General features: G+C 40.2%; 1 protein-coding gene across 1 annotated transcript; it reads left to right on the forward strand.

Moving 5' to 3' along the window:
• The first annotated feature begins 915 nt into the window (after positions 1-915).
• On the forward strand, positions 916-24449 carry GPLD1 (glycosylphosphatidylinositol specific phospholipase D1). The gene is made up of 25 exons (XM_010564440.1): positions 916-1012; positions 3894-3949; positions 4890-4968; positions 7733-7830; positions 9030-9140; positions 9417-9465; positions 9957-10011; positions 10980-11087; positions 11810-11837; positions 11925-12064; positions 13049-13108; positions 13676-13799; positions 14332-14471; positions 15587-15773; positions 16799-16909; positions 17913-17987; positions 18371-18527; positions 20497-20638; positions 21206-21305; positions 21401-21494; positions 22093-22269; positions 22579-22739; positions 23006-23032; positions 23125-23175; positions 24370-24449. Exons 1-25 carry the CDS (start codon positions 916-918, stop codon positions 24445-24447), a joined length of 2505 nt encoding a protein of 834 aa, XP_010562742.1. The 3' UTR covers positions 24448-24449.
• The last annotated feature ends 574 nt before the right edge of the window (positions 24450-25023 follow it).

The following is a 25023-nucleotide window of genomic DNA, read 5'->3' on the forward strand; positions in this document are numbered from 1 at the left end:
AGGAGGAGCAGCAGCAGCAGCAGCCGCCGCGGAGGGGCCGGGCCAGGAGCGGCCTTGGCGGCGCCGGAGCCCGGCGGCGCTGGGTTTGCCCTTGGAGGGTGATGGGGAGGATTTCGGATTCCCGGAGCCCCGTGTCCTCAGCTCCATCGAGACACCCCCCCACACACACACACACAGACAGCGGAGGGAGCGGGGGGCACTTGTGCTTGACGGCTTGGCTCCAGGAGCGCCGGGCTGTGGCGGCACCGGGTCCCACGGCAGCCGGGTCAGGTTTGCCTGGAGGGTGGCTGGGAGCCGCAGCCTGCCCAGCCTCTGCCGTCAGGCAGGATTGGAGAGCAGTGGGTATGGCAGGAGTCCTGTCGCGACTTCTTCCACCCCCGAGTATTGATTTTGATGTAATTGGGCTTCCAGTCCGGATCGCAAGACCCAAACGCGCGCATGCGATGCCCTGTCAGCTCGTCAAAGCTTGTGAATTTGTGTCGCCGACAGCTCAGGAGCTAGTGTGCCTCTGCTAATACTGCTTTGGCAGTTGGCTTCGTTTTTTTGTGAAATCTGATGTAGCTGTTGTAAGGCAGGTGCACCAAGCGCGGGAGGATGCTCTGCTCCGGCGCGCTTTTAGACGTGAACAGAAACCGCGCTGCTGCCGCGCGGCGATGGCAGCTACGCTGCCCAAACCCCAGAGGTATTACGGAAGTCAAGTGGGGAGAACACCTATAGGTTATTTCTTTTTTTTATAAATGACTTTACTTGAGGTCAAGAAAAGCATTGGTATGAAATAGCCTTTCAAACAGGCCAGTCGTTTATTTGCTGTGTCAGCAATATGTCTGAAAGAAAAGGCATGCTCCGTAACCTACATTTCAAAGGTCACAGTGCTACTGCTCCAGGCTTCCGAAAATCACAGTTCGAGCCAGCATCATGGCTGGTTTGAAGGTTCGCTCTGTTCTGCTGCTTATACTATACCATTTCTGTCAAAGATGTATCCCAAGTGGAATTTCAACACATGTTGAAATAGGTAAGACATGTTCAGAATTAATTTTCGTGTCTTTTGAGTTGCTTGGGAAGAGAAGTGAATTCAGATTTGGCTGGAAAGCAAAGGGAGGAAATAAAGTAATGAGCATTCAACATAATCTTAAAAAAACGTGAATAACAGAGGATAGATAAGTAGTTTGGTTTTGGAGTTTGAAACTTTACTGTTTTTATAAGCAAAATGCTTGAATCAACTTGGTTGCGTATTTTTCCGTCTTCTAAAACACAGGCATTATGTAACTGGAATGTTTGTGTCTGTGAGTCTTATGCAGACAGGGTTTGGTTTGGAGAAAGAAAAGGAATACTTTACGCAATTTATGGGATTGTTATATTTAAACTAGAGAATAACACAGACCATTTGTGGTAGCTCTGTTTTCAAATCACCGTGTATTAATTTTGCCATACCTGCATAAAATAGATAAAATGCTGTAATGTGTTTGTATCTATGACTAACATAATGAAAATTTTCTTCTGTGTCTCTTTCTGGTAGGTTGCTATCTGTAGCCTGAGCAGCCTAGATTTGTAGAGAATGAAGGAGAGAACTGAGTGACCATCAAAGTGGGGAAATATTTCTGTTTCGAATTTCTTGTTTGCATGTGTTATTTTTAAAATCTGGTTTCTGCTGTAGTTTTTGCAAGAGCACTCATGAGTAGCGTGAGGTTATTCTGAGACATTTACTCATAATAAGTTGACAGTTTTAGTTGTTTGTTCTTCTGCTTCTGGTTCTAAATCCGTTGCTCAAACAGACAGTAAAACGTATGATGTTGTCTCTATTCAGGTAATCTTCTCAGACTTTAAGTACTGAACACATGCAACTTTGAACAAGTTAAAGGTTGGGATTATTCACGACATTCGAGACTTGAGAGTGTGTTCCCTTACAGAGTGTTGTACCCTAGGTCAGCATCCTGCAACCATTTGCTTTTCCTAACGATATGTCAGGAAATCCATAGTAATCGGTAGGAGAAGTCACACTGCCTGAGGTTAGGCAAGTGCATACGTTTTTGCAAGCTTGGGGCTCCAATTACTGAGTACGAGCTTCTGAAAACATGAAGTAACAGATTTGGTAGAATAGAGTGTATTTGCTAGAAATCTGCAAAAAGAAACAAGAGCTTATGGATCTGTCCCAAAGCAGTAATGTTTTTCTAATCTAGGAAACATATTGCAGAAAACCTGCATTTATATAATTTAAAGATCTTGGTTGTCTGAGGAGTAGTGTGTACACTGAACTATTGGGTCATAGTTTACAACAGTTAATTGTGTCCATTTGCCTGAAAATGACATTAAACTGGGATCAGCTCTGATGCTGCTAAAAGCAGTGTTTTTATTAATGTGCAAATAAAAGTCCATGATGGTAAGATACAGCAAGTTATTGCCAAATCCAAACAGTGAGCATTCCAGGAAAAGAAACCAAAACCCAACAAACTGTAGAAAAGAACTCCTCCGACTCAAAACCAGCACCAAAATCTATCCTGGACAGACTTCTGAAAGTACTTTTAAAATGGTGAAAAGCTCTGCCTGTTCAAAATGTTGATCATGTTCACCGTGCTCGGCAGAGCTGTGCTGTGTCCTACTTGCCATGGACTTGTTGCTGGAGGCGAGTCTGAGTGGGGAGGCTCTTCCCCCTCCAGGGGCTCTCGTCAGACCTGCCGGGCTCTGTGGGAATCCATCACGAAATTCATTGTAAAGGTGAATTTGTAGGACCTGGGCCCACATGAAAGAAGTCCAGGAGGGGATGTGAGACAGAAAAAGCAAAACGCCCAACTGGGACTCTCACACACTGGAAAGGGAGATGTGTGTTGAAATGGCTGAGCCTTGAAACAATAGACTTATTATTATTATTATTTTTAAGTTATTCCGGTTTTGGTGCAGGATCGGTCCTTAAGGTATCTTAACATATTTCTATAAGGATGGTTTAGATCAGTGGGTAAGAGTGAAAGATCATTCAAACCCACACAGTTTTGTCTAGATCTTATTCCAGAATGGGGATGAGGGGGGGTTGTGGTGTGGTTTATTTACTAAGGATCAAATTAAATTCAGCATATTCTGGGTTATCGTGATCAGTCTTAGTTTGTAAATAGCTTCAAGTGAGGAGTAAAACTTTGTGTGGGAGGGCAATACAATAACCCATGCATGCAGTTTCAACAGTAATTTTAGAGGCAATGTTGGGTATCTTTGAAATAGTGTTAATAGATTATCCCTGGGCTCTAACATTAATTAGAAGGAGACTTCATTAAAGAAAAGTGATGTCAGTTTGTTTCATTCTCTTGTTATGCTTGCTCAATAAATATTTTGGAAGTAAGAATGTCTGCCTAATCAGTGAATAAACAGTATTATTTACCTTGCTGACTTTAGGTTTTTGTTGGTTTTCGTACACATTAAAAATTAATCAAACTGTTAAACATCCGTGTGAATTCCTGAGGTACCTTTTTCAGTGCTAAGGGCAACGGTGAAACTTAAATACAATTCAGGTGGGTCCTTTATAGCTAGAACTTTATGATCCGTACTCTACACGTGCTGGGTGTGATCGTGTCATTTCACAGCTGTAGCTCAGTTCTGGACATAGGGAGTTCCTTTTCCCTGCGATTTAGGCTTTGTTGGTCAGCTTCAGAGCTAGGGATTAGAGAGAGACTGATGAGACCTCAGTGCCCAGATGTGCTACAGAAACGGTGTTTCCTCATTAGCTCCCTAGGTGAGAAAACACACTCGCTGGCATGTACAAAATTTTCCGAGAAATCGTGTTTCATGCACATGTGCCACTTGGCTTAGGTATGACAATGAGGTGTATTCTGGTTTTGATAATGCTTCTAACAAAACATGGGCCTGGCTGCAGCACCTATAAATCAATACTTCAATTTGTTGTTTTTCAGCACACAGAGCTCTGGAATTTTTCTTTAAGCGTGAAGGGAATGTTAATTATAGACAGGTAGGAAGCGTATTATTGCTTAATTGTACACCTTTCTTCTGAATGTTTTTCTGTCTTCTTGCCTTTCTTTTCTTATTTATTCTCAGTAATATGTTTGTAAATATTGTGCCTAGACTGTATTTTTACCTTTTTTGTTGAAAATCATTTGACTCCTTCTGAATACTATTACAAATATGTAGCAATTACTATAATGTATATATACTGTGTGCGGTTTCTCACATGTTTTCCCATCTTCTTAAGTCATACCCTCTGTGAGTAGTTGTATTAGAAGAATCAGTAGAGGACTTTTGGAAAGGAGATATAATATACATAAGGACAGCAAAATGACAGCAAGGTTTTGAGTTTAGTCCACCACATGTATCATTTAACCGATTTCTTAGTGATGCAAATAGTTTTTTCTTTGATGGGCTGTATCCAGCAGAGCACTTTAAGCACGTGGACAGTTTTCATAAATGCATAAACAAAACACGTATGTTTTGTGTTTAAAACATTTTTAATATCCTTTAGGACAATGTAAAGAAGACCATTTTATATAACTTGGTCTTTTATCCAAGTAGGAGATCACTCAAGGGAAGTATTGACATTGTCCGCTGTAGACAGCTATGCCGTAATTCAGAGGATGGAAGTTAGCAACGCAGGCTTCATGTCTAGTCCACGAGGAGGAGGGCACCTTCAGAAAGTGACTTAACCAGCACCTAAGATCATACAAATAGTTTCCTAAATGGCCTTTCAAATTACAGTGTATACCAATTAGTCTCACTTACAGGGATTTGGGGGGGGAATGATGGGGGATGATGACAACACTGAAATAACGTATTTTACCAAGATAATAGTTGTGCCTTGCTGGATATTTAAATTTTATCTTCAATATTCATGGTAAGCTCTGTTTTCGTGCTGTGCAATAGCATTCTGATTACTTTTTCCCCCATCCTTTTCCCAGTTATTACTAAACCACCAAGATGCTTTTCAGGCTGGGAGCATTTATCCTGATGCCTTTTATCCTTCAATCTGCAAAAGTGGTAAGAAAAGCTTTATGAGTCCAATATTGTAACAACTGTATTTTTATGTGAAAATCCTATAGAATTTAGTAGGGTTGAAAAGAGTTATGTTGTAACAAACGAAGTGTGGCCAAAAATACCTTCCTGCAAAAACATGCGCCATTTTTGTTAGTGTTTTGAGCCTTTTTGTAGAACTTTATATGAAAATAATACATTTGAAAATGTGTTTAGAAAGTAACTTTTGGGTAAATGTAACTATCTAATGTGTAGGGCAATTTGATAGAAGGTTGCTGTTTGACTAAATTAGGTCAGATTACTGAGTACAGCTTGGGGAGAAACTGAGAGGACAAAATGATCTTTTTTCTAAGTCTTAGGGAAAGCCTAGAGATAATTTCTGTCAGATCAGTCACAAAGATGATAGGAGAATATAAAAAGAACCCACAAAAACAAAATATTGTAGGACTTGCTGGGTGGGGGGAGTGTTAGTATCATCCCAGGTTAAAGCCTTTGTTTTTCAGACTGCTGTCTTTTGCCTTTTACTGCTTCCCGTTTGAAAGTAATGTCAGTCTTAGTTTTGTGCAGATCTGAAGACTGCACCACAAAATTAGCACCCTGTTGCAATGGCTGTAAAAAGTATGTCTTGGCTCGCAGGTGGTCCTCAGATTTTTTCAGCTCTGGTAGGTCAGGTCTTGATCGTTATCAGCTTCTCCAGCAACTCTGGAGCTATAAAACAGCCGGCTAGGGCTTACTCCGGGATATTTGCTGCTAAAGTGGTAGATCTGGATAGTGAGCAGTTAGCAAATGGGACAAAGACAGCCTGTCCTCCAACAACAAGCCATTAGGATGTTTAGGCAGATACCAGCGACAAGGCAGCGATGTGTAGTTTGTGTGAGGATATCTAGCCTATTCGTGGTTGAGATCGTACTGAAAAAGTAAAGTATGGGAGGTGGTCTATTTTAGTGGGTCATGCAAATTCAGATCCATTAAATTCAAAGTGTTCTTAGGATCTTTGTTTGGTTTCCCTCATCTTTTACATGTTTTTCAGCTGAGTGCCAGTGCCTTCACTTATTTCAGTATTTATTTTTGCTGCCTCAAACTGCAAAATCCTTCTTTGTCTTTCCAAGGATGCTTTCCCCGACTTTTCTCATTGCCTGCTCTACTTAGAGTCTTAAATCACACAGTGGCAGCTAGACTTATCACTGTTTCTCAGTCACAGGTTGTTGATGCTGACTGTTGTTTATGCCAACTGCAGGCTGCTTCGTTTATATCTGGATAGGCAGGTTGCCCCATCTGGGTTGCCTAACAGGGGATCTTCTCTGTTGTTATGTTGTGATGCTCAGTTCACATCCAGATTGCCCCTCTGCTCTGGCATTTAATACTGGTTTTGTCTCCTGTCACTCACCAGGTCACTGTTCCTGGTCTTCTGCCTGGCTCTGCTAACATCTTGTCCCAAACTTCAGTCTCGCTTGCCTTGTTTTCAGGACTGATGTTCTCCTGGGATTTCTTCAGTTCCTACCTTAACTTGGTTATTTCTACCTACCTCGTCTTTCCCTTCTAGCAATTTTGACTCCTGCCTTATATCAGGTCAGTGATCAGAGCCTCTCTTTCTGCAGTCTCCAGCCTGTATTCCTTCACTAAAGTTGGGGTCAATCTTGCCTTGTTTTATACTTGGGCCGCTGGTCAGTGGTCTCCTTAGTCAATATGGAAGAAATAGGTACCTCTGCAGATCTGAACTGTTTTAACTGTGCCTCTAGATCAAGAACAATGCCATCCAGACTGCCTTTCCAGGCAGGAGGCAAACTTAGATGTAGAAGTCTACTCTGTGAACGTTTAATTTTGGTCTAGCAAATCCCATCCTTATGTTATCTAGTTCAGCTGCACTGTAAAATGTCAAGAGGCCAGGAGGTGACTGAATTACCTACAAGGTCTGCTCACTCAGTTTCAGCATTTAATATACCTTAGTCTTCTGCAGTTTCACAGTCCTCTGTGAACAAACACATAGTTTTCCTCCAAGTGTATTGATGGTCCGAACAATCTATCTCCTGCCTACCGTCTTGCCCCGTAGAGGATTTAATATTGTGCTGCTTGGTCTTGTCATGTCAGCATCACTTTGCTCTTAGCTTCATGTAGGTACACAGAAATTTTTAGGCAAGGTCACTGTGTTAGATCCTACATAATCTCTTCTGCATAAATCCAAGTGAGAGTAATAATTGATGCTTAAAGGAAAACCTGATTTTTTCTGCTTTCCTTTGCTCTGCTTCTGCTCCTACACTGACTGTATCTTGGCAAGTTTGACATTCTGTTGAAAATGATGATGACATAGCCTTCCTCTGCCCTGTGGAAACTGATACCTGACCCAAAGCATGATATTTTGAGTTGGCTGCCATGCCCATCAGCTTTTCTGCCATGCAATTTGATGCATTCATTTAGTCAACGGCATCTCTGTCAGCTCTCTTTATTCTCTCCACTTGGGAGGCCGTCTTTCGTTGTACTGTACCTACTCACAGGCACAGAGAAAGGGAGCAGGCACAAAATTTTCAGATGCTTCAAACCAAAATCATAGAAGGTAAATCTAGTATCTCTTTTGACAGTATAAATCATATAAAAATACATCTCGTTTGGTTCTTCTCATATAAGTGGATTGCAAAACGTATTGTCTGTACGATATGAAATTGAAAAAAGTCTGTGGGTTTTTTTCTTGGAGGAAACTTTTTCTTTTTTCTCCCTCCCTCCCCTCCCCCCCAAAAAGAATAAATCAAATACTGATACAATTTTATTGCAATAGGAATATTCCATGATGTGTCAGAAGACACTCACTGGTCACCATTTCTCAGTGCAAGTATTCACTACATCAGAAGGAATTATCCTCAGCCTTGGGAAGAGGTAAGAAAATTTCATTAGCTTTTGACTTTGCTTTCTACTGTTTTCTTTGCCTTCACTTGTTGTTGCAACTCATCCTTTGGGAAGTGTAGAAAAAAAGCATATTTTTAAATCAAAGTCTCTGCTGATACAGGAAAATTTGAAATCCTGTCTTCATCTTCACCAGACAAAAAAGTTACAGTTTCCATATAAAGTCTATCAGTTACCTCCAGTGTGGTCTGGTGCTTATGATACATTTCATAGGTCCAAAATTCCAAACATGATTGGTAGTCTTGCATTATTATCAGATCTGGTTGAGTGTTTGCCACTTAAAAACCAGGTGTCTTTTGGAATTGTCACTTGTGAAATCTTGGACTTAGTCCTGATTTGCTCTTGTTTATGGTATATGAGCTACTTAGGAGGAGAGGAAAACCAAATTGTCAAAAGTGAGAATGATCTTAAAGGTAATATTGTTTTCTTTTCCTTACTAGAGTACTTGCCATTCTCCCTCTGCTCAGGAGAGTCATACAGCATTTGAGAGCATGCACTCTTTAAAACCTAAACAAGTTTGCCTGCCTTTTCACTGGCCATTGGTGATACTGATCTTGTGAACTATTAACCCTTGGGAAGTATAAGTTGTCAAAAACTATGATTCGATTAAGAATTTTTAAAAGACCTCTGGAACTTACAGTGGTTCAATGCAGAGAAGTCTTTTCTGGAGAAATGAAATTTCTGTTGCTGATAAATTTATTCCAAATAACTTTTCTGTTTGTAGGAATAAGATGAGTAGTTTCATACCTGGACTTTAATTGGGTACTTTTACAGTGAGCAGCACTTGCACAGGAATGTCTTTTTCTCCTCTGTGTGCCTGCATGACAGCCATGGTGGCAGAGGGGATTCACTCCTTGGAAGTGGAAGTGTTTGATGCCAGTTCAGAAAAACACTTTAGTACACATCTATCTTGAAGTACACAAGTTGTCCTGACATCAACCATGCAATTCTGTGACCTTGGACTGTATGAAGTGCTTAAAGCTTCTCAAGTCACAAAAAGTGACTCCAAGCATCAAGGAATGAGTAGTCAACACTTTGTCATGCTAAGTTCTTGAATTTTAAGAGTTTCTCAGCTATATCCTTGTATAATACACATACATAAAATGCTCACCTCTTCTTAAAGACAGGAGTAAAATTACTGATGTTACTACAAGTAGATTGTTGTTGTGTAGGCTACAGAGAAGCTGGTGGCTTTCCTGTTTGGAGTTGCCTCGCATATGGTGGCAGATATTAGCTGGCATAGCCTGGGCATCGACCAAGGATTCCTAAAGACCATGGGAGAAGTAAGCCTGTATTATTTTATTTATTGAGGTAACTGGATTTGTCGGAATTGATAGCTTAGCTTTGGACTCTAGTGGGGAGGCAAGAGAAAAGCTGGAGTCCTGTTTCAGGAAGATTTTCAGAGAGATGTAATGTCATGAACTCCATAAGAATGAAGTTGGTCAGGTTTGGGACCTGTAAACTTCAGGGCTGCTTGGAGAATTTGTTTCTGCTCATAGGTTTGTATGGAAGGATGAGTAAAATAAATGGACAGTTCTCTTGTTTTTCTCTTTCTCCAGATTGATTTTCAAGGTTCATACTCGGAAGCTCACAGTGTTGGCGATTTTGGTAATGTTTCTGTTTGCTGATCGTAGATCCTTCTGTTAGAATAACTAGTCCACTTCAAAACCACAGTGGGTGATTCCAGCTCTTAGCCTGTGCAGTGCTGGAGCCAAGATGGACACTGTATTCTCACTCTCCCCCATTGCTTGCAAAGCCCTGCTATACCTGTCCTCATGCTCCGTGTTTCAGGAGATGCGATAGGGCATATGGACACTTGCTTTAAAGCTCAAACACAGGCTGAAGGATGCTAAGGTTTAAATGGAGTCACTACTGTGATTTTAAATTTTACATTATTCTTACTCTCTGGAAGTGTGAAATATGCAGCATACTTTCAGGTGAACCATTTATGTGTTCTAAACATAACAGCTGGAGGATCTACCATATAAATATGGATAGCATAGCCATACATAGCTTCATCTGCCCTGTTACCCATGATAGATACTTAACAGGTTTTGTTTGTTGGGCTTTGTGGTTTTTTTTCATTCTTCCATCCACAGGAGGAGATGTACTGAGTCAGTTTGAGCTGGACTTCAGTTATCTGGCATCGAATTGGTAAGATAATAAGGTTGCCTTCTTTAATAATTATTTCTGCTTACTCTGTATACTCACTGTGTTAACAAAATGCTGTCCTCCTTTACCTTTCTTTCAAAAGAAAACCTTGCAGCTGTTGGAATTTTTCTGAGTTTGGTATTCCTCGTATGCGTATTTACTGTTCCCTGAAATGAAAAACTGGAAGGACAGAAGAAAAAAAGGGTTTACATATAGGGACACAGCAAGAAAGATTAAATTATTTATCACTGAAGGAAACTATAAGTAATTATATGTAAAATAATCAGTGAAAAAGGTTTGCTGGAATGTCCTAACAATTAGTTAAAGAACTCCGTTAAATAAATCTCACTTAGAGTTCCATTTAAAGTTTTGGAAGTTGAGGATGTTTATGGTTATACATGCTGTGGAATTCAGACAGGTTTTAAAAGCATAAAAAGAAGCAGCAGTTTTAGAGAATACACATTTTTTTTCTCACAGTTTTTAAATGAAAGAACTCACATGCCTTTTTTCTGCTGATAAAGTAGGTCATTTGAGTAGTTTTGTTTAAGTAGGATGTAGTTTATCTAGGTGTAGAAGGCACAGTTCATTAATAAAACTCTGGGACAGCTGTGGGAAATGTCTGTTTGGCTAGAGTGGATTTGGCACAGTGCAGAGTTGGAGGACATCCTCTGAGATTATGTGATGGCCAAGCCAGGGAACCAGTGTGAGGGTGTGGAAAGTCTATCAGCAGTAGCTGTAGGGGTATGGCTTTACAGGTTTCTGACTTTGAACCTAAACAAGAGGAGAGTGTTGTGCAGAGAGTAACTGCACCTGCAATCCTGGTCTTTCTGGCATTTGTAAATCATCATGACCTTCTATAGTCTTTTGAAATTTAGAATATTTTAAAGCAGGCTATTGTTACTACATGAACTGTAATCTTTTATCAGGTGATGGGAAAATCTCTTATTATAATACTTTCGTCTTATTTTTAGGTATGTACCTGTCAAAGACCTAGCAGCTATCTATAAGGAATTTTATGGAAAAGAGATCATAACTGAAAGCACAATTACTGACTGTACTTACCTGCTGTTTCTTGAACTGTAAGTTGAATAACTTTGTCTGGGTTTTCATAAGTGAAACATATGTAGGAAAATGATGAAAATCCTATTTGAAATGACTTATGCATTAAGGCCAGCAATGTAGACTCCCTACTAGACCCCAAAATCATAAAACACCTGAATTTTTTTAATGGCTAGAATACAAATTCAGACTGCTTAATGACTGTTAAATTCATTATTACATCACAGATTCAGCATCTTAGCTATTTAATGCATTTATGTGTTTAATGTATTTATGCCTATTTATTTGAGAACAGCTGTGTCTTCAAGTACCATTGCATTGTGGCATGTTAGCAATACAGTTTTCATGTACTGAAGGAGTAGTGTACATACCTAAATAGATGGCTTACCTACACTTTATGTAGATCCCTTCAAGTCCAAGGATAACTCAAAAGAGACTTTTGATATCTGGCAATGTCTCCTTGTGAATATCCTTAACAGCCTAGCCGTATCCTTTATTTCGGTTAATTACCAATAGTCATGCAGCATTTAGAAACACTGTGAAACCCTTGAAATCAAGGGCAGCAATAAAGTTACTATCATTACTTCTCAGGTTACAGCTTTTAAAAATATATTGACAGCCAACAAGGAAATGTAATGGCTTGCATAGCATTTACCATACAGAAGCCTTGAAAAGAAATGTTTAAATAATTAAATATTATTAAATTAAGCAAATATTTTTCTGAAGATTATTTGTTTTTCAGGCATGGAGAAAGGCTTGCTGTTGCCAAGGTTGGTTTTCTGTTTTCTTTATAAAAATGAATATATAGTATGAAGACAACGTAGTCCATCTTACTAAGTATGTTGCTTGTCTCTTAGCTTTTTCCAACATATGCTAGTAAATCTCCATTTCTGGTGGAGAAGTTCCATGAGTATTTCCTCGGAGGAGTGGATGACATGGCCTTCTGGACAAACAATATTTTTGAGCTGACAAGCCATATGCTAGAGAATGGAACCAGGTATAGCATGTTTCCTGCAACATGAAATGCAGTAGTCAAGTCCTGACACCCATTTAATTGTCTTCTGAAGGCAAGTTCTTTCCTAGAAGAGGTGCTGAGCTTTAAATCCTCACTTGGACAAGGGGATTTCTGTGGTTGTCTTTTACCCGTGTGCAGAGGATTACATAGGCCTTGAGTTCACATTTGTCACATGTTCACACTCCTTTCCCCAGGCAAGGCTCTGGCATGCCCAGCTGATACTCGACAGGGAAAATTTGGGGCATTCTTTAAGACATACTCAAGGGCCTGCTTAAATATTGCGTAGCCATGCCCTGAGGTTCTGCCTGGCCTGGCACTCTGAGCTGTGGCTGTGGCTGCACCTTCTCGCTGCTGTCATCAGCCAGCAAAGATGTCCCTTCCTAGGGGAGGTCAGATATTGCCTTCAGACGCTTAAGGCAAATAGGATTAGAAAGAGTGAGAGTACATATTCTAGTGTTAGAAGGTCAGGCTTGTACTCGGAATATCGTATTTTTATAGAAGTTCTAGCCTTGTACTGCTCTGTTGCAAGTGTAATCTTACTTAAATAACTTTGTAGGACCAACAGTGGCAATTAATCCATCCATTTATATGGAAAATATCACTGCAGCTGCTTTGGGAAATTATGTTTGAAATACAGTATGGCATAATCTGTTTTGTTCTTTGTTCCAGAATGGCACTTTCATTAAAAGTGCTTTAGATTAATAGATTTAATAGAATGTTACAATAAGTTTCCTTTAAAAGTTATATAAAGAGATGTGAGATTCATATAGAACCTAATCAAGGTCATTAAAATAAATATCAAAGGGGTTTCTAAGGATTGTAATGGTGCTCTAATTTTGAATAAGCAGAGTTTCTTGAGAAAACTGATGAATTCTAGTAGAGGAATCAGTAAGGATAAAAGTTGTATGTTTAGTTTCACTTCCATTGTGGGAAAATCTTTAAAATGCATTCTGCATATTTCTTTAGTGGCTGCTTCCTGCCTGAGAACCCTCTGTTTATAAACTGCACAAGGGAGCACAAGGACAAGTACGTGTAAGTATAGCTCTGACGGTTCAAAGATTTACTGATGAAAAGAGGGTCTTCTGCTAATGTGGACAGTGAGCTACTGAAAATTAGAGATCTTTTGGTTTATCTTTTTGTGTGCGAATTTGAGTCTCTCTTAACATGAGTAAGTAAGCTTCCTGTAGGGGAACTGTGCGGAACCTGAGAGAGACTTCTACCTTCCAGCCTAAGGACAAGAATATTACCTAACACTTGAAATGCTAAGTCTTCACACTTTATTTGGTTGTCACTCTTTGTTCCACTAATCATGAAACTACTGATTCATGTTTACCATTACCATAGCTAAATTCTCTCCTGATTTATGTGCAGAAATACGGAACTCAGCTGTTCAGAGCACAAGTGTATGTATTCCTCCAGCAAACATCTCAAGAGAAACCAGCTTAACTGGTATCTCTTGAGAATTCCATTTATACATGGGAGAAATAGCCACCTGATCACATACAATGGGTTTGCTTCTCCTAGCTTTGTCATAAAATACTCCAGTCATTAATTCAGCTATATTAATTGTTATTACTGTCTTTTTTATTTTAGCAAAAGCAAACAATCAAAACATGAACGTCACAAGAATACAACTTCTTTGCTTACAAACACACCTGAAAAGAATATAAACTATACAGAGAGAGGAGTTCACTTCAACACAGAATCTTGGGCAACAGTAAGTGAGAAGTGACAGATGTGTCAGGTAAAATTCAGCTCTGTATAAAATTGTTCTAATTTCTATCTGAAATGCTGCATGATGGAGCAGGGTCTCTGGATGTTAACAGTAGCCTCTGACTCCACTTCGTGGAGATTTCCAGCGCCATTGTTAATCTGTATATTTTTACATACATTGCAAATATTCAATTTTTGTACTTTGCTCCTTGTATAGTGAAGTTAGGACACATCTTGCAGTGCCAAAAATGACAAAATATATCTTTAGTATTTACGCTTTAGTATTTAGATTTTACAGAATCATATCATCACTTTTGGGGGTTAAGAATTCCCAACAAAGCATAGCAGTGCTCCATTTAGAGCATACAGATTTTTGTCTCTATGAAATGGTGCTTGTGACCTGAGTCAGAGTCCACTTACACCAATGTGGTCATTTCCACTGTTGGTGACTTGGTTTTTGAGGTGCTCCATAATGTTCTAGAGTTTCAGCCTGTGTTTTAACTATTTTTGTGTCTCTTTTATTATTTTTATTTCAGAATTCCCTCCGCTTGATAAACCATGCTTTTGCAACCAATGTCTGGAGAGCGTTAGCACCTACACATCAAAAATCTCCTAAGCACATCTCCAAGCCAGCAGCTTCATATTTTCTGACTTCACCCTATGCTAGGCTTGGATGGTTGGTAATTTTTTTCTTCCTGCCTCCCTCTTAAATTCTGATAATTTTGAGTACCCACAGAATATTAATGTTTAGTCTTTGGATACTCTTTAAAGGTGACAGTCCAAATCAATTAGTGGTACAAATCTGGCTGAATGGCTTACATTGTCTGGCCAGAACAACAAGTTAACACGTAAGACCTTTCTTTCAGATGTTAGCGTAAGCCTCTTTGTGTCGAATAAAACTGTATCAAGAGCAAAATTTCCATTCAGATGTGCATTCTAGTCAGATAACCCCTTTCTTTGGAAGGGTAGTCTTGTCATTTTTTTACTTTCTCTCTCCTTAGTGGAGGAGCTCAATGCTCTGTGTGTGATCAAGCTCAGAATGAAAGGAACTAAAATTAGAACCAACATTGGCTCTAGTTCTGAACAGTATGGGAACATTGTTACCCTTTTTTGGTTGTTGGTTTATGTTTGGGCAGAATTAATTCTCCGTCCGGAATTGATCACTAGGAGGGAGTTCAAAGATAGATTCAGGACACAAAGAGGCATATTCTCTTTCCTTGCCAGAGAGCTTCTAGCTTGACCTGCAACAGAGAAGAGTAATAAAATAAATTTGCATTGCTGCTCATCTTGCTTTATTTCTTCTGACTCAAAAATTGAAGATTTAATCCTTGAGTTTACTTCATACCAGCCAAATTAACGGTAGTTAGGTTTTTTTCTCTCCACATTCCCTCTCTAAACTCCAACATGTTACTGAGACCTGTGATCCCTTTGCTTATCTACTGTTAAGTCTGTCAATTAAATCAGAGGTTCAGTTAAAAAGATACTTAATTTCATCTTTTGTATTCTGTGTCATATGCTTGCTCTGATTGCTCTCAGGTGCCTTGTGTCAGTAAGTAAAAAGCAGTTCCTACAGATCTCAGATGCATTAATGGAAGATGAATCTTCAAGGCTCTGTTTTTATTTAATTCAAGAAAACAAAAATCTGAAAAATGCTGAGTAGATTTTTACAAAAATAGATGGGGAAAGACAGGTCTTGGTTCACCTGAAAGAAGTAAAAGTATTTATTCTCTTCTAATGTTGTGATAGTCCGGAAGCTAATGCTATTATTTTGTCGACTCCCTTGCTGTACAGGGCAATGATCTCGGCTGACCTAAACCAGGATGGATATGAAGATCTGGTGGTTGGAGCACCAGGGTACAGCACGTTGGGCCATATTCAGATAGGACGGGTGTATGTGGTCTATGGCAATCAGTCAGGTTTGCCGCCAGAGGACATGGATCTAGATGAGAAAGCTGACCAAGTACTACAGGGTCATCAGGTGAGAGGTCAAGACAGGTAATTTTCACTTAAATTGTTTTGCCTGCAAATGTGGTAAATTTTGACTGAGCAACAGTATCATTAATATGTATGAAGATTATTCCTGAAATACCCCTCCTGGTAAAAAGATGTCATAAGCTTTTCAAGAAAAATAACTGTTATATAAGTCACAGGAACAATTAAAGCAATGGTGATCTGTAGGTTCACTTTTATTACTGTGCCAGATAAGTGCGTATTAGAACATAATTTGCTCTTGAATAAAATGGAGGTAGTGTCTCTGTAAGTTACAGTGTAGCTCATTTGGGTCCCTGCATTTATGAAAATATTGTGATTTTCCCTTCCTTTTTCATCTAAAGTTATTAATTCAATATAAGTTTCAATTCCTTTGAAGCTACATTTTTTCATTAATGGATAACTTCTCACAAAACCATTGTTTGTCTTTACTAAGAGTACATGTTATTTTAAGAAAGAGAAGACTACAATTTACCATGATGGTGACTGGCTTGTAACTGAGAAGCAGGATCGAATCATCTTTTTGAGTAATAAAGATGATCCTCTGTAGAAAATATCTTTATTCACAAAGAAGAGAGATGAGATACATTTCCTTTTAATCTGTTTCTGTGGTTGTAAACTGTGAAGTAACAGCTGCTGTCTTCTTATAGAGTGTTTTAGTGGTTCACAGCTATAATGCTGTTAACAGGAAAGATCATAAACTTAATACCAATGGTGCACTAGGCTCAGAAGAGGAAATGGCAAAGCAGCGCCATATTGTGTTCAGTTATCTTATATTTTAATAACTCCACATCCTCAAACAGAACAGTTGACTCTGAGTTAGTGTATTAGCATGACAGTTATTACTTGGGAGAATAGTGACGCGAAGAAAATCTTAAGAATTGTTGGGATAGATTTTTGTAATCTCTGTTTCCAGTTCTTCCCTGTGCTGTGATTGCAAATGTGCATTAGGTTTTGATGGTTTTGTCTTGAAAACATCTGTTATTTTCATGAGAGCAATCCCTCTTCTTTTAGCCTTCAGGAAGATTTGGTTCTGCCTTGGCAATCCTGGACTTCAATGAGGATGGGCTGCCAGATCTGGCAGTTGGAGCACCTTCTGTGGGATCTCAGTTTCTTACTTACAAAGTAAGCCACTCACATGGGTTTGTTGGGATTTTTTCCCTCCAAACAGAACATTTTTATTGATCCATATTTTTTTGAACAGGGAAACGAGAGAGAGAATTTCTGTTGTTGCTCAAGGTGACACTGTAATTTAAACACAAAGGTTTATAACCTTTGTGGGTATTTTGACTACAGCAATGACAGCTATCTGTATTTCTCTTGGCCTTTTTGCGCATTAGAAATCCAAATCAGATTGCAGCTATGCAGCACTGATGTGCTGGAAATGTAAGGAGCCATTCATGAAATACAAGTGTACCCTTTTTATTTAGGAACAGAGTGTCTGGAACGGACCTCATGGGTCAGTGAGCCTCGTCATCTGCTGTCACAGGCCAACAGATCATATCTAAAATGTGATAGGAACACAGACACACATGCTAAAATAATCAAGTTACAGAGGCTTAATGACTTGCAGCTTACTAGATAAGCCATGTAATGGTCCCTGAGTATTTTCAGCCCATGCAAACCGAGAGGCAAAATGTTTTCATTTAAACCATATCCATTAAGCTTAAAACTCTTCAGAATTTCAGATACTAAATTAGCTGCCTAAATAGTAATTTAAATGCTTTTATGTGTACCCACTAGCTTGGAAAATTGCATGGATCTGTTATGCCTGGCACTGTGTGCCATTGCCTTAAATAATAATTAACAAAATTTGAGCCACCTGAATGTGTGTATAACGAATGTAAATATACAGTATACTGTCCTTGCTCCTTGCCCATGATATGATGAAAATGTACTTCTCTGTACTTCTCTAGTTTGTTGCCTGGTTATAGCAGTACCCATAACAGCATGGGTGTTCTTAGGTTTGGGGTGGAAAAGTCAGCATTATGAGAAGGCTCTGATAGGAAAAATGCAGTTGTATTAGCCCTTGCAGAACTGTTTCACTCCTTGTGCTTTGTTTTGGATTTCATTCTTGGTGTTGACATGCAGATGCTCTCATGCTGTATTTGCTTTTCCTGCTGTTTAGGGTGCTGTGTATGTCTATTTTGGCACTGAAGGAAGAGGCTTGGCATCTCAACCAAACATTACCATAACTTGTCAGGTATATTGATCAGGCTAATACAGGGCTACACAAACAGGAGGTGAGATAAAGGGGAAATGGGCTTATGGGCTTAAAAAAAGAATGTTAAAATCAAGCTTCTAATGGCAAGGGAATTTAAACTGATGGGGACAGTGCAAGCAGGTGCTTGCCTAGGTTGGTTGTATGTGAGAAAGACATTTGTACTCCAGTGCAGGGGAGGCAGCAGGTGAACAGAAAGTGCATAGCCCTGCAAAAAACCCCAAAGAAAACAAAATTGAAGTTAGGGAGTGAGAGGGTAATTTGATCAGAAGCAAGGTTAGCTCTTTAGAAGTAAGTTGCTCTATTGTGTTACAGAATTGGTGGTTTTGGTTCCATTTCAGCCTCAAACTAACTGTTTATTTCAGTATTCCTACTGTAATCTTGGTTGGTCCCTCCTGGCAGCTGATGTTGATGAGGATGGAAATGCTGATCTGGTTGTGGGCTCTCCATATGCACCCGGTGGTGGGCAGCAGAGAGGATTTGTGGTTGCATTTTACTCTTATTTCAACAGGAGTGACCAAGGTAATATTTATTGAGTAAATTAACTCTTCCATATTTTATGGGACTGTTCATTTGTTCCTAATTAATCATAGAATAATTCAGGTTCAAAGGGATCTCAGGAGGTGTCTAGTCCAGCCTCCTACTCAGTAAGAGGACAGCTATAAAGCCAGACCAGATTGCTCAGGGGTTTATCGGGTCAGGTCTTAAAAACCTCCAATGACAGAGATTGCACAGCCACTCTGGGCAGCCGGTCCACTTCTTGGCTGTCCTCATAGGGAGAAAAATGTCTTGTTACAGCCAGTATGAACCTCTCTTTTTTCAGCTTATGCTCATTGTCTGTTGTCCTCCCACTATGCTTAGTGAAGTCAGAGGCACAGAAGGCATTGAGTACCTTGGTACACTGGGACAAGCCTGCCTCTATCTCCTTGTTAACCTCCTCATAGGTACAGGCAGGCTGCTGTTGGGTCCTCTCAAAACCTTCTTTTCTCCCGGCTGAATAAGTCCCAGTCCCTTAGTCTCGGCTGACAGCGCAAGTGCAGCAGCCCCCAACCATCTTGGGGGCCCTCCACTAAATTTGCTGCAGTTTATCAACATTTTTCCTGTTTTGTGAGGTCCAGATCTGAACAATGTATTATAGGTATGGTCTAGGGAGGAGTAAAGGGGGAACAATCACTTCTCTCAGTCTCTTTGCCATGCTTACATAGCCTGGGATGCTGTTGGCCGTCTCTGTTGTCAGAGCCTCATGCTCAGCTCTCTGCCCACCAGGATCTCCAGGGTCTTTTCCACATAGCTGCTCCCCAGCCAGTCTGTCCCCAGCCTGTATCGCTGGGGGCATCTCCTTTCCCAGGGGCAGGGCTTTGCATTTGTCCTCGCTGAATTTTGTGAGGTTCCTGTCAGCCTGTTCCTCCAGCCTGTCTGGGTCCCTCTGAATGGTAGCCCTGCCCTCAGGTGATAACCCCCCCCCCAATCTCCCGTCATCCGCCAACTTGATGAAAGAGCATGTTGTTGCCTTCTCCGAATCATTTATAGAAGTGTTTAACAGGATGAGTCTAAACATAGATCCCTGAAGGCACTCCACTTCTCAGAGGCACTAACCGCTGCCGTGCGAGGGTGATTGTCTCGCCAGGCTTTTCCCTTCTGGTTGTCCACCCATCCAGACTGCAGTGTCCCAGCTTGGATACAAGAACATTGTGGGACACAGTGTTGAAAGCCTTGCTAAAGCAATGGATTCAACTGTGTATCGGTGATGCCAGGGCAGACTCACTGGTCTTCCTTGGAAATTGGCAAGCGTACCTCAAAAGATGAATTTTTATCATTCTGTATCTTCCTTCATGTGGCTAAAGAGGAATGCTACAAGTGAATACAGCTAATGACTACAGGTGATGAGGACTGTTGTGAATGAGGGAGGAAAGGCCACCTATGGAGCTAAATAAAGTTAATAGGGGTTGGGCAGGATACACAGGTATTCAGAGCTTTGTCAGAATCATGTAATTGAGATTTCCAATGACACTTATTTTTTGTAGCTTATTCTACTTAATGTAGAATTAGAAACCGCAAGGAAAATGGGTTTCAAAACACTGCTGACTGACATTTTTGCAAAACCAAAACACAGAATGAATTAAAGCCAGAATTTGAAGCTCCCCCACCCACCAGCCTTGAAGAATTACAAGTTCTGATAAACAGTTTCAATGCTGTCCTATCCCTAAGAAGGAGTCACTAGCTTAGGGCAGGCTTGACCGATAGCTTTCATGTACTTTGTGTAGGCTATTGCAAGGATTTAGAAGCAGGCTATGTTGAATAAAGGCTTTCACCAGCCAGTATACTTGCAGACTGAGCAAGCGAACTTAGTAATAACTGGTGTCATATCGTGGACGGTGTAACTTTGCGTATAGGAGCTTGTTGTCATAGGATTAATCAGTGGAATATTGCTAACAGATTTTTCTATGCCAGGGTACACCAAGATTTAATTCATATTTTTCTGGTCTGTCAGGACTTCTTTCAGTACAGGATGCCAACTGGATGGTGAAGGGGGAAGAAAACTACGCTTGGTTTGGATTTTCACTTGACAGCTGCCAGCTGGAGAATGTAACATTACTGCTGATTGGTAGCCCTACATGGAGGAGTTGTGCTGGGTGTGTTGTATATGACAGCTTGCTCTCCTCCATTCTGCCCTACTTCTACAATGTTTAAGATGTGTAATAGATTAGACTTCTAGCTTTTCAGGAAGTTTCCTCTTTGTCCTGCTTAGAATGTTTTTATTAAATTCGTATTTTTTTGCCTTCACCCTTCCTCAGGAAGAGAGGGGGTCTTTAGACCCTCTATAGAGAGGGTCTTTGTTATTTAGAAATATTTAATTTCTTGGGTTTTCTTAGGGAGGGGGAGAGGGGACACAAAAATGCTGGCAAGTAAACATGCCTAAAATAATCCTATAGATAGCACGTTCTTTGAGATAGCATTTTTAAAGGCAAATCCAACACAAAAATGTATCAGGTGATTAAGAAGTAGATAAACCAAGTCTGTGCTTTAAATGTTGTGTAACTAGTTAGAACAAGCATGGGAATTACTAAAATAGATTTCTAGAATTTGGCAGCCACTGTTATTCCAAACTAAAAGGGGAAAATATTTTAAGAGGAGAAATCCTAGCTGAATGTACAAAAATACTTTGTTACATACAAATGTATTTTGCATTGTGATTCAAGCTGCGATCCCTTCTCATCGGATGTCAGACAGAGTGTTGGGAAGGTGTATGGGTATAACCCACCAAGCACGAAGCACTGGTTTGCAGTAACTGGAGTCAAGGTAGGGCTCCTTCTATAGAATCGGACCTTATGAATAATTTGAAGTAAAAAGTGACATTCTGTAGAAATGACATAGGTGTTTTAAAAACCTTACAGGCAATGGGCAGAATGGGTTTGTCTCTGGCCAGTGGTGTGATGTCTGTGGCTGGGATCACACGGAGAGTTTTGGTGGTGGGTGCACCTACTGCAGGTATGTCCTGAAAATTGGAAACCATTTCTGCTTTGGGGCGTTTGTTTCTGTATGACGAGAGGACAGATACAAAGTTAAAAGTTAGAAAAGGGACCTTTAAATTGCCATGCAATTTAAAAAAAAAATATTAAAAAAATAATATCACTGTAATCACCTAGAAGACCCTTACATATAGAGTCCTGTCTATTATGCCTCAACTTCAATGGTTTGTTTTCCTTCCTTAAAATTAGCTTAGCAGCATTACTACCTTGCATTATTTACGTAGCAGTGATTTGCTAGTAGACTGCATATTTCTTGGAATTAAAACAACACAGTAATTTGTCCTTACTCTGGCAGTAGGCAGTAAGGAATTCGGAAAGTCAAAACGTAGAACTCTTATCTTTAACTTGAATGCATTTTTCCCCTGGTACTGTTGCTAAGAGATTGTTTCTGTGCTAATTAGTGTTAATGCCATATAATGTTTGATCTTGTTTCATAAATTATATTAATTTTGTCCATATCACATAATGCCAGTATTACCTGCTGTCAACGTATTGCAAGTATTAAACCTGAGTTCCTATGTCTGATGCTCAGCTTCTGTTCCTTCTTTTTTTTTCAGACAGCCTGTCCAGGATTTCATTTATATCCTCAGTGCTGCACCAAGCTGGACTGGCTCTGGTGTACGATCTGACAGACAGCACCGAGCCTTCTCTGCTCAGCACATTCAGTGGGGACAGGAGGTTTTCCCGCTTTGGAGGAGTTGTACGCTTAAGTGACCTGGATGACGATGGACTAGGTAAAGCTTGATGAATCTAGATCAGAGGTGAAATGTTTTACTTTTGGCAACAGGAAGGCTGGCCACCTACATATTCATGCAAGAGCTAAACAGTCTGCTTCCTCAGTTGACTCATACCAGTATTCCGTTGTGCCTTGTGGGGAGGCATCCCTAAAATCCCAAGCAACTCAGTCAGAAATTGAAACATTTTAACTGTCATCATTAATAGGAATCATGGCATCTAGAGGTATGTAAGTGCCAACTCTCTCGTGTTTTCGTTTAGCATTATTTCACTTCTGATGTGTTATGTCATCCTTGTAATATTTTCAGATGAAATGATTGTGACATCCCCACTGCGAACTAACAGTATCACCACAATACTGTTTGGTGGGGCAGCTGGCCGTGTTTACATTTACAACGGAAAGCAGGCATCCTCAGGGAATGTGACAGGCCACTGCAAATCATGGATATCTCCCTGTCCTGAGGACTGGGTAAGAAAACATAGAAGTGAAATCAGGACATGAGGTCATAATGACAGCTAATTAATTACATCCAGTACAAATATCTAGCACGTTCTAACTTGGTTTCAGAAAACAGGTGGTTTACTTCTGTTTCTGAATCTGCGTGATTTGGCTCCTCCTGTTTGTTCTTGAATTACTTTGCTGTTTAGGGGCCAGGGTTAATGCACTGGTCATCTACTCTCCTAGTGTGGTTTTCTCCACTAACTTTTTATTATCCCTTTTTTTTTCTTCTTCAGGCACAGTATGTCATGATTTCTCCTGAGGTAAGTAAGCAGAAAACAAACTGCTGAAAGAAACTAAAAAGTCCCAGTTTAAAAATACTAACAGCATTATAATAAGTAATACTATTTTACAGGAACTATCAAGATTTGGGAGTTCTGTTATCACTCTGAAATCTGAAAGAAAGGTGAGAAAAATTACTGTTGTCTGTTGCTCCATAACATCTTTCTACCTCACTTGCATATACTAGCCAACACCTCACATATGTATCTTACTCATTTGCAGAAGTCTTAAGTGCTTTACATAGTTAATTTTCATTTAAGTCACTCTCTGAACTGTTAATTAAAACCATTTTATAGGTGGATGAACTACAGAGTGGCCAGAATTTTGGCACCCAACACCTGAATTGAAAGAGATCACTTTAAACCAGCCTGAAATCTAAACTCTTGAGGAGTTTGCTGAAAGGTTACGTGGTAAATCAAGTGTAGGTGCCACCTGGCTTTACGGTTCATACCAACCTGTATGCAAAGTGGATGCTCAGCTATGGAGTAAACCAGACATCGAACCACCCCTCTCATTTAATATTTACAGGCTTGCTGTCCTAGCTATCACTTGCAGTGAACGCTGTTCATTTATCAAGTGTTTCCAAGCATAGAGACCCACTTCTTACTGGAATGATTTTGGATGTGTTTGTGTACCTGTTTCTTTGTTTCCCTCAGATGCCAGTTATTTTTACCCAAAGTCAATCCCTATGTTTGCGTGATGCACTGAGGAACCTTTTTTCCCAGCTCGAAGGTTACTTAGTGCTTGTTCAGCTCAAGGGATTCCAATGTTCTGCTTACTCTGACATAACCTGTGTGAGAACTGAGGTTCTCTGTGTGAGTACTGAGAAAGCCTCAGTACTAGGCTGAGGAGGTTTGACTTCTTGCTGTTAAAACATGCAATGGAGAAACAGCTGGAAATACAAATGCTTCTAAACTAGGTTAGGGTGCAGAATCCAACACCTGAAACACAGGCATTGCTGATGGTTTCTGGATGAGTGCAAGTGAGGCCGTTCTCCAAAGTGTGTTCCTTTGCTATGGCACCAATCCAGTCTACTCTCCAGCTTCATCTGTATTGATCTTACCCCTGAGAAACAGTTTACATTGGCAAGAGATTTGACTGCTCCCAGCTTCTTCCAGTTCCCCAAATGAAATAAAGTCTGTTTGCCATCTCATTTTGTTAAGCGCTATTCTGATGAGGTGGGTTGCTCTCATTTCTCCTCATCGCGTTTCTGTACGACACTAATGGTATGGACAAAATCTGGTTTCTGTTAGGGAAACTTAAGGCAATCGTGCACCTGCAGTTGCATTTTGCTAACCCTTGTTCTGTGTCTCTGCAGAAAGAAGTTGTAGTGGCAGCAGAGAGGAGTTCGGCGAAAGCTCGACTTGGTGGAAGGCTTTTCATCTACTCGCTCTAGAAGTTCACAGTAGCCTTTAAGACCAGAGCACAGCTGGTCTTTTAGTGAAGACTCTCTGTAGTATCTGTGATACTCTCCTTAACCCATACAAACCAACGGACCACATGACAGCAAACTTTTGATAGAGATGTCCCAGACTAGCTCGATAGGGTTCTACCTAGTTTTAAGTGAAGGGGAATATGAGCATTCATGCTGGTTTGACTTCCAACCCAACCAAAGCTATGTCAGTCATGTAAAAGCACAAATTAGTTCTGTTGTGAGCAGTAGCATCACTTAACCTAGAACAAGCAAGCTGGTCTGAAAAGCTTTTAGAGGCTGAAATGAGCAGAAAGCTAGATTTTGGTAGTAGTATTTGGCTATATAAGGGATGCTCAGTGGTCACCTTCTTTACTGGTCAGATTTGAGTATTTTCTTGACAATACCAGGAAGGACTAGCACATCACTTACAACTCCTTGTATACTGTGATACAGACAGGGATTCTAAGATATCAAAAGTTGCTGTCAAAATAACAAGCATGGAGGAAGGGCAACTCTAAGCCAAAGGTGGGTGCCAATCCAAAGGGCTGCCTCTGTCTC

This window comes from Haliaeetus leucocephalus, unplaced genomic scaffold, assembly GCF_000737465.1.
Source record: "Haliaeetus leucocephalus isolate CR32 unplaced genomic scaffold, Haliaeetus_leucocephalus-4.0 Scaffold179, whole genome shotgun sequence".
In the NCBI taxonomy this organism is placed as follows: Eukaryota; Metazoa; Chordata; class Aves; order Accipitriformes; family Accipitridae; genus Haliaeetus; species Haliaeetus leucocephalus.

Excerpts from the sequence above, each read along its gene's own strand:
- GPLD1 (XM_010564440.1), top strand. The coding sequence starts at position 916 with ATGGCTGGTTTGAAGGTTCGCTCTGTTCTGCTGCTTATACTATACCAT. Across the intron at positions 21,495-22,092 it reads GGTGGGTGCACCTACTGCAG|ACAGCCTGTCCAGGATTTCA; the intron begins GTATGTCCTGAA and ends TTTTTTTTTCAG. Across the intron at positions 22,270-22,578 it reads CCTGGATGACGATGGACTAG|ATGAAATGATTGTGACATCC; the intron begins GTAAAGCTTGAT and ends TAATATTTTCAG.